Source organism: Solea solea, chromosome 21 (assembly GCF_958295425.1).
Source record: "Solea solea chromosome 21, fSolSol10.1, whole genome shotgun sequence".
In the NCBI taxonomy this organism is placed as follows: domain Eukaryota; kingdom Metazoa; phylum Chordata; class Actinopteri; order Pleuronectiformes; family Soleidae; genus Solea; species Solea solea.
In genome coordinates this window covers 17,617,984-17,630,015 of record NC_081154.1, presented here as the reverse complement: position 1 = coordinate 17,630,015, position 12,032 = coordinate 17,617,984, and the positions used below count along the sequence as shown (strand labels likewise).

General features: G+C 42.0%; 2 protein-coding genes across 7 annotated transcripts in view; one reads left to right on the top strand and one right to left on the bottom strand.

The window, feature by feature from the left end:
* The first annotated feature begins 490 nt into the window (after window positions 1-490).
* LOC131449079 (testicular acid phosphatase homolog) lies at window positions 491-11,875 on the top strand. 3 transcript variants are annotated; one of them, XM_058622045.1, is made up of 12 exons: window positions 491-1,212; window positions 2,763-2,869; window positions 3,413-3,508; window positions 5,853-5,939; window positions 6,775-6,930; window positions 7,630-7,728; window positions 8,507-8,602; window positions 9,531-9,663; window positions 9,877-9,959; window positions 10,055-10,161; window positions 11,045-11,226; window positions 11,353-11,875. In XM_058622045.1, exons 1-12 carry the CDS (start codon window positions 1,185-1,187, stop codon window positions 11,460-11,462), a joined length of 1,284 nt encoding a protein of 427 aa, XP_058478028.1. In that variant the 5' UTR covers window positions 491-1,184; the 3' UTR covers window positions 11,463-11,875. The 3 variants fall into 3 exon arrangements, with proteins under 3 accessions (XP_058478028.1, XP_058478029.1, XP_058478026.1); XM_058622046.1 differs by lacking the exon at window positions 491-1,212 and adding an exon at window positions 1,236-2,303 and having other exon boundaries at window positions 2,765-2,869; window positions 11,353-11,872; XM_058622043.1 differs by lacking the exon at window positions 491-1,212 and having other exon boundaries at window positions 2,615-2,869; window positions 11,353-11,874.
* Window positions 11,607-12,032, bottom strand: part of mybpc2b (myosin binding protein Cb) — a 28,481-nt gene continuing 28,055 nt past the window's right edge. For all 4 annotated transcript variants that reach the window (XM_058622036.1, XM_058622037.1, XM_058622038.1 and 1 more), the window contains one exon: window positions 11,607-11,757. In XM_058622036.1, coding sequence (XP_058478019.1) covers window positions 11,729-11,757 — 29 coding nt within the window. In that variant the 3' untranslated portion in view covers window positions 11,607-11,728. The remainder of the gene's footprint in view (window positions 11,758-12,032) is intronic.

Here is a 12,032-nt window from a genome sequence, read left to right as displayed (position 1 = left end):
GTCACAGCAGCGAGCACACGCCCACGCCCACCCCACCCAAGCAGCAGCGGTTGGAGTTCGAAAGACGGACCCATAGCCAGGCACAATAGCACGGTATGTTTCATTCTTTATTTGGATCTCTTTTAGCAATATCAGGCTATTATTCCAAGACTCCCATGATTTACCCTCAGATATGTAGTGGAAAACATGCGACCCATCTCCAGAGTGGAGGACCATGCTTTCAGAAGCATGGTGCAGTGCACAGGTAATAATAATAATATTAATGATAATAATACTACTAATAATAATAATGATAATAATCAAATGGAACTTGCATGCAAGCAAAACATACGTGTTGCTAGGGCAACCGTCATTGTTTACCACCTCTTGATAGTTTGTATTATTCAGAACTGAAATGATGGTTAGAGGGGAACTCAATCAATCAACCTTTATTTAATGAGACCATTGGAAACACGTTTTACAGTAACTAAAAAGTTACTTTCTCAGTAACGCATTACTTTTTAGTTTAAGTAACTGAGTTACTTTTTTACAAAGTGACTAACTGTAACTAGTTACTATTTTTTCAGTAACTAGCACAACACTGCTTATACTTCACGTGCATTAAACACTTAGGAAACAGGAAACATCTTTCTTGAAGCTAGCACACATAACAGCAGGTGTTACATGGTCTTGACAGTTGTACACACAGTTGCTCTTGTAATGACATGTATACACTGTGAACAGAACTGTAAGTATTAGGTCCCCATGACAACAGTGTTGAATAAAACATTTTAGGTTTCTTGTTTTCTTTTTGCCCTCTTTTATTTCACTATTTCCCTCAGGCAGTCATAGCATTTTTAACTTGGCATTCTTAAATGAGTTGTGTTTAACTTTGTGCATGTTCTGCAATCCAGTCTGTCTCTTCATTAGGCCGGACAGGCACCCCACAGGAACGTGGTCTGTTGTCCTCCTGTGAGATATGTACGTAGATGTAAATACTGCACGTAGATCAGATTGAAATATGACCGCGAGAGCAGTAAAAAGATCACACATGCTCTGTAGCTGTCGCTGAATTATTTGATTTGATTTTCCTTTTCATATAATTCCAGAGACAATTTTCGCATTTTCAAAGTTTTTGTGACTTCCTGGTGGGTAATGTGCAGGAGCACGCAGTGTCCTCATGTCCAATCAAGCACATGTGATGTATGAGCTGGCATGATGCTGTGAACCCAGGTGAGATGGAGGAATAGGTGCTTTGTGGTAATTAGGGGGGAAAAGAGAATTTGAAGGACACTGACGGACTCCTCGTGTTTCTGGGCAGAGGGCGCACATGGTGTGTGATTTGTTTTCATGATGTTCTGTGGGTATGTTCAAGCTTGTAAATATATTTGTATTTTCATCTGTGCTGTTTGTTCAGTGGCATGGTCCTGTTATAAAAGGGCCATGCCACTCAATCATTGGCTTTCGATCATTTTTGCTGCAGAGGTAAAGGTACAGGTGCAGATTAATAAGATTTAGCTAACTACAACGCTAAATGTTATGATATTTTTGTCTTGTGTTATTCTATAATGAGATCACATTGAGTTCAAATGGCTCCGCTGTGTGTTCAGTAGGTTAACCAAAGCAGCAACTTCTGGTGACATAGAACATAGAAGAGTCATGTTACACTGACTGTACAATAGATCCTCTCCCACATAGGCTATATCAAATATGATGCTAATGCTAAATCGTCACACTCACTAATCCCATTGTGTCCCATAAAGCTGCTTTGATCCCAACACATAGTTACACGTGTGCCTAGTCAGGGAAATCACCACAGGCACTGTCATTTCAGAGTTAAACCCACAACAGATGACATGGCAAGTTATAATGAGTGTTTGTTGCCGTTGGCCAGTGTGTAAGTGAGCGTGCGTTTGTACACCGTTGTGAGAAGCCAGGTGGGCGTGTCTTAACCTAACCATTTTCTTTGACATAATATTGTCCAGCTAAAGGCTTGAGGATATTTACAGAGACGTGTGGCTTTGGATGTGGATTATTTTATCCTCAGGTGTAAAGGATGACTCAAGTATGCATAGCCAGGGTGTGCTGTCATGTCACTGCACACCAAGGAGTGAGTGATTTGAAATGCAGTCCCCAGATATCCCTGGGGAGAGGGAGAGAGACTGAGAGAGAGACTGAGAGAGAGAGAGACGAGGTCAGACAGGAGGGCTATAAAAGCTCAGCCTCTTCACTGGAGCATTAACTTAACATGAGTGTGGCTATGAGTGGAGATTTGGGATGCACAGCAGTCTGCTAAAACATTAAATAAGAACAAGTATCCCGGGGTAAGTACACATGTTTATTTATATTTATGAGACACGACACTGACCGTACTATGGAAAGTGCATTGAAATAATGGATGAAACATTTTATTTTTCCTCTGAAAGACAAAAAAACTTTTTCAACATCAACAGACATTTTTATTATTTTAAAATATCATTTAAAATAATATATGACCCACATATGGGTCACTGGACGTTTTTCTCGCCATTGACTTGATTAAATAACGCATAAATAAATGAAAGCTGCGATTCATTTATCAAACACACATCTCTCGAAAAGGTGTTACAGAAACAGGAGTAAAGAGCGAGAAATATCCTGTACAGTAAATTGCTCCAGTAAACGGTTTATGTTGTAAACTGGGTAGCAATAGTTCTCTCTGTTAATAGAGTGGGAAACACTGCTGTAAAGTTGACATCATATCATGTTTATCATTCTTGACATGGCTTCCTTCTCTTCACCAGAGGAACAACAGCTTAAAGAGATGTGGAAGTTCCAGGAAAGTTTGCTCTTCTTGTTCCTTCTCTGTTGCGTCTGCTCCGAGTGTCGGGTGCTGAAGTTTGTTGTCGCCGTAAGTTTCCCCGATTTAACCCTAACACTAACACTAATAATAAAACCAGTAGGTGTTATGTAATATACCTGACGGGATGTATTTGTTCAGTGTGATCTTATGTGTACAAGCTACTTTGGATCACACCATATGGTGTGATTGTGCTGAACATTGCTGCAGATCACTGTGTATTTGTCCATGTTTATGTGAACAAAGGCCCATCTTGTCACTTAAAGGCATCCTTATGATCTCAGCTCCTGCGGTGTCAAGCATATCTCTGCCAGACATTTTCTCTCACACTGTAGTTCAACGACTGGATGATAACAATGATTGAGGGTTTTTTGCGTGACAATCACACAAGTGAAAACAGTCATTTTCAGCTTTTCAAACACCTTTTCACCGTTTCCTTATATGCTGTCCCTGAATGTGTCATTTAATACGGATTTGTATTGCGATTTACAATAGGATCGAGTCAGTGATTTTGTCTTACCTGTGGTTCCTTTTAGACATCTACTTACAAATTTTATCGCAATGACTTTAGTCAAATGTGTTTTAAATCTGAAGGTGTTCCGCCATGGTGATCGATCGCCCATTGAGTCTTATCCCAGAGATCCTCATGGAGAGGGAGTGTGGGCCCAGGGGTTCGGACATTTGACTGAGGTACTGTGTGTGTGTGTGTGTGTGTGTCTTCTTGTATTCGTTACTCCTTTCAGACCTTTTCTGGCACAATTACTGATCTTGTCAGGACCAGTAGTCCTCATAGAGACCAAAAACTGGTCCGAATGAATGAATAAAAGTTGATGCGGAGTCCTTGAAAAGGATAGGTGTGTGAACCTGTGCGTGTGTGTGTGTGTGCTCATCTCAGTTACTCCTTTAGGACCTTTTCTGGTATAAACAACAGCTTTTTACAAACCACTAGTCCTCAAAGAGACCATAGCCTGGTCCTAATGAGCCAGAACCTTATTTCTGTATAAATGATTAAGGTGTGAGATTTGGTTAACAAAACAACAAAAACAGGGTGTTTTGTGTTTAATTTGTTTAATCCATCAATAGATTTAACCGATGTCAGCTTCTCTTGCACTGGCCTGTGGGATGCTGAAGTACTGGGACATGAACTGGTGTAACACAACGATTAGGTTATCAGTCCAGCCTAAAACTATTTAAAATAAGAAATACATTTTACTTAAATGAGCAAAACTTTACGATGAATGTTTCCACAAGCTTTTAAGTCGGAATAAAAACTTTTATTTAAAAGTTTTATAGGGATCAAGCAAGTTTTGTATCAGGTGCTGACTCATTGTCAGCACTGACTTTGCTTTGCACACCTCTGGCACGCCCCTGACATCCAGAACCAGACATAGACACTCGCTTGCTCATAATAAAAACATGGCTGTCGGTGGGGACACTAGGGAAAAAGCAGCCAGTCCACTTTACAAGTGGGACAGAGTTGGACATTCAAGAGAGGAGCAAAAGTTAAATACAGACAAGAACATGAGGCATTTTGTTTTGAAAGTGATTTAAAAAAAAAAAAGAAGTCCCTGTAGGTTTGCATATGGACAGAGACGGGGCATCAGTGAACAAATCACACCCAAGCAGAAACATCGCTGTGAGTCACAGAGCAGAAGAGAGAGAGCGCAGGTGATGTGCTGTTCTGACACTGAACAGACACAGCAGTCCTCACCAGTCTTGTAACCAAACCTACACCCTTGCCTGGACGTTCCTCCCCCGCTCTTCCCTGGCCTCTGGAAAACTGGCACAGAACGAGCCACGATTTGACTTAGACATAGTGCCTCTTTAAGTTAATGCACTCTTTTAGCACAGAAATGCAGTCGTTGCACATTAAACACACCAGTTGGGTGCTTGTACTTTCTGGTAAAGTAAAGAAATATTTCTCTGTCCATTCGGAACTCCGGAACTGATGGTCTTTGTGTCGCTTTAACTCGACGAAACCACAGTGCGACGCTCTTTGTCCGTTCAGTTCCAGTAACGGGAGTGTCTCTGACCTGTCTGGCCCAGAGCAGCGTGAAGAGCAGCGGGAGTGACTCGTGTTGCAGCCAATCACAGCCCAGCACCATGTCGCATGCGTAACATGGCGTACAGACGTACCCAAATCAGATGAGAGCCGTTGAGACTCAGTTGCTCTTCTTAAAAAGCTCATAGGTGAGTTTTATCATAAAGTCAGCGTTCGCAGGACGTAGGAAAATGAAGAAGGGCCGTTGGTTGAATAGGCCTGGTCTATAGTATCTTGAGAATATGTTTGCTAACCTACTAAATGTGGTGTAATAGCACTTCCTGTGTTGCCACAAGCAAAAAACTATAGATTTTCTCTCTGGAATTTGGTGCGGTTTCCAAACTTTAGTTTTCATTCACACACAATGAAGGGGCGAACATATTACTGACTTAAGCGAGGTAAGTCTTTGGTTCACTTAATAAAATCGGTGTATCTGCTGGCAGCCATGTTTTCAGTGAGCGAGCCTCTGTCGCTCCTAAAATGACTTTGATTAACAGATTAACAGACCTAGCACATTAAAGTAAATGTGTTTAATATGACCCTAAGGGCCGGCCCACACGGAAAAGTCGAGGTGAATCTGCTAAAGTTTCTTTTAATGCATTTTAACCGCACAAAAATGCCTTGCGTTTTCATGCAGACAACCAATATGCTACTTTGGGAAATCAATGAGGCCATAATCCCACCTCTATCTTGCACTTGCAGTCACCATCACTCATTTTCTCCATCGTTGTCTTCCATTTTTTTCTTTAATCACCCGTCTTAGAATATAAAAATAAAGTTTGTACACAGTGCACTTGTGCCGTATGCACATGCTCATTGTCTTCTTCTCTGGTTTTGATGTGGCAGTGGTTGACGACATTTCCTGAAACGCCGCTGTGTTTTTGGAAAACTTGACAGATTCTTTGCGTTCCGTTCCCATTTCTGTGTGGACGGGACCTAAATCTGCCACAGACTTAACAGAAAACAAATGAACAACGGCACCTTTCCTTTCAGCTGGGCATGAAACAACAGTTTGAGCTGGGCAGGTTTCTGAGGAGGCGATATGGGAACTTTCTCAGTGAGGACTACAACAACAAAGAGGTGATAAACACAGTGCGCTGAACTCCCCTGTGAGCATTTACTGTCACCTAATGCTGTTTTCATCATGTTTGCCCTCGCTCTAATATGTGAGCTCCAACCGAGCTCATGCGTGGCCACTAATGTCTGTAATCACTATAGGTTAAAGAGCGTGACTCATGTTGGTGATAACACTGTCAATGCATTCTAACATGCAGACGCTAATGTGCACGTGGATCAGTTTCTGCCTCTGAGCTGCAGCCAACGTCATTACGTAGATATAAGATAGGGTTTCTCTTTCTTTTTCTGCATTTTTTCACTCAATATTTTACTTTTTTCTTTTACTTTCTTCCTCGCCCCACCCCCCTTTTTTCAGCCCTCTCTCTCTCTCCCTCTCTCTCGCTCTCTCTCTTAAATAACATGTAATTACCATAAAAATAATGACGCTCCTCAGTACACGTCATTGCCAATTTGTAGCTCAAGTCTCAGTCAACTTGTGAGGCCATGGCTGTTTTCGTTCGACAACAGGAGAAAGAAATGATGCCTTCTTCTACCTCGTCAGCATGATTTAATGTGTACAAAAACCTGACACGGGATGACACAGGAGCAAAGCCTGATGTCAGACGAGATCACTGCAAGATGTATGATTTCCCCCCTTCCCTCTCATCCATGTGGACCTTTCCTGACCCCCCTCCCCCTCCTGCTCAGGGAAATCCTCAGTCATAATACACTAATCACAACCCTAGTGTGTTTTGCATCTTTATTGAATAAAAACAGAGTTATGAGCATGCGACCTTCATCATGTGATCCCAGCACATGGATGCCTTCTAATACCATGTTCCCTCAACACCCGTCACAGTTGTATGTGCGGAGCACTGACTACGACCGCACTCTGATGAGCGCTCAGGCCTGTCTCGCTGGATTGTTTCCCCCGACCAGACGGCCACCACCCATCGTGCCCCAGTTGCTGTGGCGGCCTGTTCCAGTGCACACTGTCCCCCGGGCTCAGGACAAGGTGGGCTGCTCACACACTCTTACTGACTGTCCACTGCTTTATCCTTCAGGTTTAGGGTCACAGGGGGGGGGCTGGAGCCAATCCCAGCTGACACAGGGCGAAAGGTGGGGGAACACCCTGGACAGGTCCCCAGTCCATCACAGAGACAAACAAAACATTCACTCTCACGTTCACGTTCATTCTGGAGTGTCCAATCCACCTCTGCATGTGTTTGGACTGTGGGAGGAAGACGTCAGGTCCACATGATGGTGGTTTATGATGCTATTTATGGTGTACAACTGTGAATACTTCCACACACACTGATTTTTTTAGATGCTGTGATGTTGTGACTATCCACTCAGGAGGATATTTTTGTTTCTGTCCTCCATTTTCACAGCAATACAACATAACATCACTGTCTTTTTTCTTCTTTTTTTTTTGATGGGCCAAGAGGGCATTCAAAGTGTATCCAAGACCAAATGCCCACTGATGGACTATCATATTATTATTTTAAACAGATAAAGAGTAACCGATTCAAGTTTATTTGAGTCTCTCACCACGTTTCCACCTCACATCTGAAGTCAGTACACTGAAATACTGTTTTAAAGTGTGAAACGAACATATAATTGTGCCCAGAAGAGCTGCAGTACCCGCAGTAAACTATTTCCCATGCTGCTTTGCGTTTCTTTTTTTGTTTTTTGTTTTTTTTACTTTCTCAAGCTGTTGAAGACTCCAGGCAAAGACTGTCCTAAGTTCAGAGCGTTGATGACAGACACCTTTAATAGCAAGCTGTACCAGAGGTTTCTGAGGACTCACCAGGTAAGACCACAGACAAATACACTGCACTGTAACCACTGAGCATCTGTTGTGTGACGTACAGGCTGTACCCGCAGCGCTGTTTGTGTCAAACTTTCCCATGAGTCATGTGTTCACCACTGAAGTCTTGTCTGTTTGTAGTTTCAGGATTATGTTTTCGAAGGAGCTGTGAATAATCCTTTTCCTCACCTCAGCTCCATCTCCTCTGCATATCAATGCCTTCATGTAACAGACACTCTGAGATATAAGTGTGCATAAAACAGTTAAATACAGTATACACTTACAGCTGCTGGTGCCAGTGTTCTCGGCACCTTCAGTGGATGTGTCTGTTATGTCGTAGACATCGTGTCCTCTCAGGCATTTTTTCTCAGGCACGGCGACTCCAGTGCCGAGAAGAAGCTGCACGGTGCAATTTCTCTCACATTCGCAGACACTAATTAACAGTTAGATTGAATTAGATTAGGAATTACAATTAAAATGTTTTAATTAAACAGAGTCCCATGTGCTGCCTGTGAAGGTGTGGTTTGAGATCAGGATGTAGTCATTTGGAGTGAATGTTACCGCCCTCTGCTGGCGACACAGCACCTGCACATTTGCAACGAACCAACATGGTGCAATTAATCATTGCCTCTGATCATAGCCTAGTAAACTTTCACTTCATATGAAATGATGCAGCTCAATATGTGTAATTTAATCCTTCACGTTCAGTCCTGCAAAAACAACCACAAATACGTTTGATTAACATGACGATATAATTCTTTTTTTCCTCCAACACTCTCAGGTCTTTGTGCAGAGACTCTCCAACCACACAGGCTACCCCGTCTCTAAACTGATTGGTAAAAAAATATGGCGGGTCTATGACACACTTACCTGTCAGGTAAACAAATATCACACACCGTGACGTTTGTGTAGCAGCTGCGTTCTGTGTGCTTGACGAAAGCTTTAGGTAGTCACACCAACGAGACGGTCAAAGGAGAATAACTTTTACTTTTGGCTGTCACACTGTCCTCATTGGTTTACTCCAGCACCAGGAGTACACTCATACACCCCACTGGTTAGATCTATGAAGTCATTTTGGGGTTAATTGTCTAGGAAATCATTGGCATATACTGAAGCAGGGTTTCTCACTGTTTTTTATATATATGGGGACTCATCTTTTAAAGAAGACAACCCCCTGCGACCCAGTTCTGAATATAAAGTGTGATAAGAACAAATTTGTGCCCTAAAATAAAGTTTCAGATTATCTTTACTGCCATATCTGTTAGCCACTGCTAATACTCTTTTGAAGAGGTAAACCGGCCATTTTCAAGACAGATATGTGTCATTTTATTTATGGTACTAAACCATTTACACATAAATCTTGTGTAAAAGTGGGAATAACTGGTCTAGCATAGCCAGTGTAGGAGTGAAACGTTCAGGATCTCATGATTCGATTGCGATTTTCTGGGTTTACTATTCGATTAAGAATCGATTTCAAATCATTTTTTTGATCAAATAAAATTGAGACCTGCACTGATACTATCAACAGCCACACAGGGAAGGGGGGGGCAGTGCGAGGGTGGAAACAGCATTTTTATACACCTAGTCAGACATGAACAGGACAACATATTGGACTGATGACTGAAGCATTGTGGGCTGGGTGGATTCCAGGCCACTCTGAATACACTTATTTACACTTGTAAAAAATGAGCATCTGTTCTCTTCAGACCACAGCTAAAAATAGGTGGGACACTTGAAACGATGAAATACAGGCTGTTGTGTAATGTGATTATTAGCATGATGTGGTTTTATTTTGTTTTGTGCAGAGGAGGCATAACTTGACACTCCCACACTGGGCCTCCCAAGATGTTCTGGACACCTTGAAGGGAATAGCCTCCTTTGAGGTCATGTACGGCATCGTCAGTCATAAGAGGAAAGAGAAGGCCAGGCTCTCGGGAGGTGGGCGATCACGTTACATTTAAAGAACTGTTGTGACAAACCCTCTGTATATCTAATGTTGTGACTGCTGGCGGAGGCTTTGTTTCTATTTAAGACCCTGTCAGAGGTTGGCTCAGTTTTAGCACGTGCTAAGACAAGATGCTCTGTGAGGCTGACCGGGTTGTGGTGGTGGTGTGCGGGAGAATTTCACCTGCGCTGTTTTTAATTGACCAGGAGTCCTATTGAGCGCCATCCTGGGGAATTTCTCCCGGATTGTAGAGCAAGGCAGCCCTCTCAAGCTCATCATGTACTCGGCTGTAAGCTCAGTGTTGGCACACACATTTATTATCTACTGCTTCACACACTGTCTCTCCCAGCTCCTTACCGCAGTGACTTTTATTACTCACTCCAGCACGACTCGACACTCATCACCCTCCAGGCAGCACTGGACGTCTACAATGGCCTTCTTCCACCTTACGCTGCCTGTCAGCTCTTTGAGTTCTACCAGGAGTATGATGGGTAATGATTAACGTCACTCTTCTGTTGGGTTAAGGCCTGTACATGCTCAAGAACAGAGAAATGTGTTCTCTCTCCCAGGGCTGGGAGAAAAGAATGACGTCATTATTTCCCTCGTTTGGGAGTTCATGCAGCTTGTTCTCGACACATCATCTGGGCAGAGCATTCTTCTTGTGTGGTGTCCATCAACTATTGTGTGATAAATTTGAAATTTGAAGTGGGCTTAGTTAATACAGAAATGTTTTTATTCCCTATGAGGACTTCCCAAGAGCTCTGCATTTAAGTATGAAATGTCCAGGCCAGAACTAACTCTGTTCTTGAGGAGTACGTACAGGCCTTTACTCAAAATGTATGCATCAAATGATAGGAGTCAGGGAGGAAAGGAGCTTTAGAAGAAAAACCAGAGCTGGATGTTTTGTGCAACTACCATGCAGAAGTTACAATGACATGGGAAGTCCTGAACACGACATCTTATATTTAGAGAATTCTTTTTAACGGGTCAGAAATATGAGTGAAGAGCATTCATTCAAACCATTTCTGTTTTCACTTCTCAGTTCAGAGAAAATCCAGGACTTTACTCAGACCTTTGACATAACTTTGCGTGCACTGCAAGAGCACATTTATCAACGCTGGAGTATGTTGTATAATCATTTCCTTTCTTGTCCCAAAATGGTTTGATACAGCACAAATGCCACAAGGTGTCATAGGACTGCTATATTCCATTGGCTATGTTGTCTGCAATGTTGATATAGTCAGACCTCTGCAACACTTCACTGTGTTTTTAAGGAATTAATAGACAATTTGATCTTTAGGAATACTCACTTTCTCACCAAGAATGCCCACACAATTGCGTCCACTCATTGTTTTCATCCTTATCATTACCCAGATCCTATTCTCTGGAGCTTTACTACCGCAATGACTCCTGGAGGGAAGCCTACAACAATAATTTGCCAGGATGTAAAGGTCTGAGCCCCTGCCCTCTGTCCTTGTTCAACGAGCTGGTGCGGGACGTGGTGCCACAGGACTGGGAGGCTGAGTGTGGGTTCAGGGTAAAATGGTCAGGCACAGGTGATGAGGATTTTGTTTCCAACATATTTAGGAATCCTTGATGTGTATCGACATGTTTGTGGGGCTAATGATGTAATTCTGTCATCGTATTTACATTTACTTAAGTAGGATTGTCGTCTCCCACAGGTGTCGTCACAGCTCTTGCCGTGGCTGTGGGTCTGCTGGCAGTGGCGCTGTTGTTCAGCATAGGAGTTGCAATCCACAGGAGGAGAGCACACTACTCCAGGGAGGTGTAAATTCAATGTGCCAAAAAATACAGTTCCTGCTCCGCTTTAGAAGCAGCTTGCTTTTGTGTATGTGTGTGTGTGTGTGTGTTACATGTTCATCAATGGTAATCAAAATGATTAAATGTAGAAATAAAATGTCTTAGAAACCAAGAATTGTTAATGTCAGGCATTGCTACATTTTATTAGATTCACTATTGACAGTGTGAACTCTACATAGTGACATTCACTGTTATTCCACTGTTTGGTTCATTTCACATTCTTTGCTGTTCGGCTTCTCACTTCTTGTCCTGTTGTTCTGTGTAAACTGTGGGAAAAAAACATGACAGATGATGAGTGTGTTGGGAAAATGTGTGTAAAACAATGCATGACCATAAAGTGTGCATAAGGTATACACATATATACATATATATGTATATATATATATACATATATATGTATATATGTGTATATATGAATATACATATATATGTGTGTGTATATATGTATATACATATATATGTGTATATATATATGTGTATATATGAATATACATATATATATATATATATATATGTGTATATATGAATATACATATATATA

Excerpts from the sequence above, each read along its gene's own strand:
- LOC131449079 (XM_058622043.1), top strand. The coding sequence starts at position 2,723 with ATGTTTATCATTCTTGACATGGCTTCCTTCTCTTCACCAGAGGAACAA. Across the intron at positions 2,870-3,412 it reads TGCTGAAGTTTGTTGTCGCC|GTGTTCCGCCATGGTGATCG; the intron begins GTAAGTTTCCCC and ends TTAAATCTGAAG. Across the intron at positions 7,729-8,506 it reads GGTTTCTGAGGACTCACCAG|GTCTTTGTGCAGAGACTCTC; the intron begins GTAAGACCACAG and ends CAACACTCTCAG.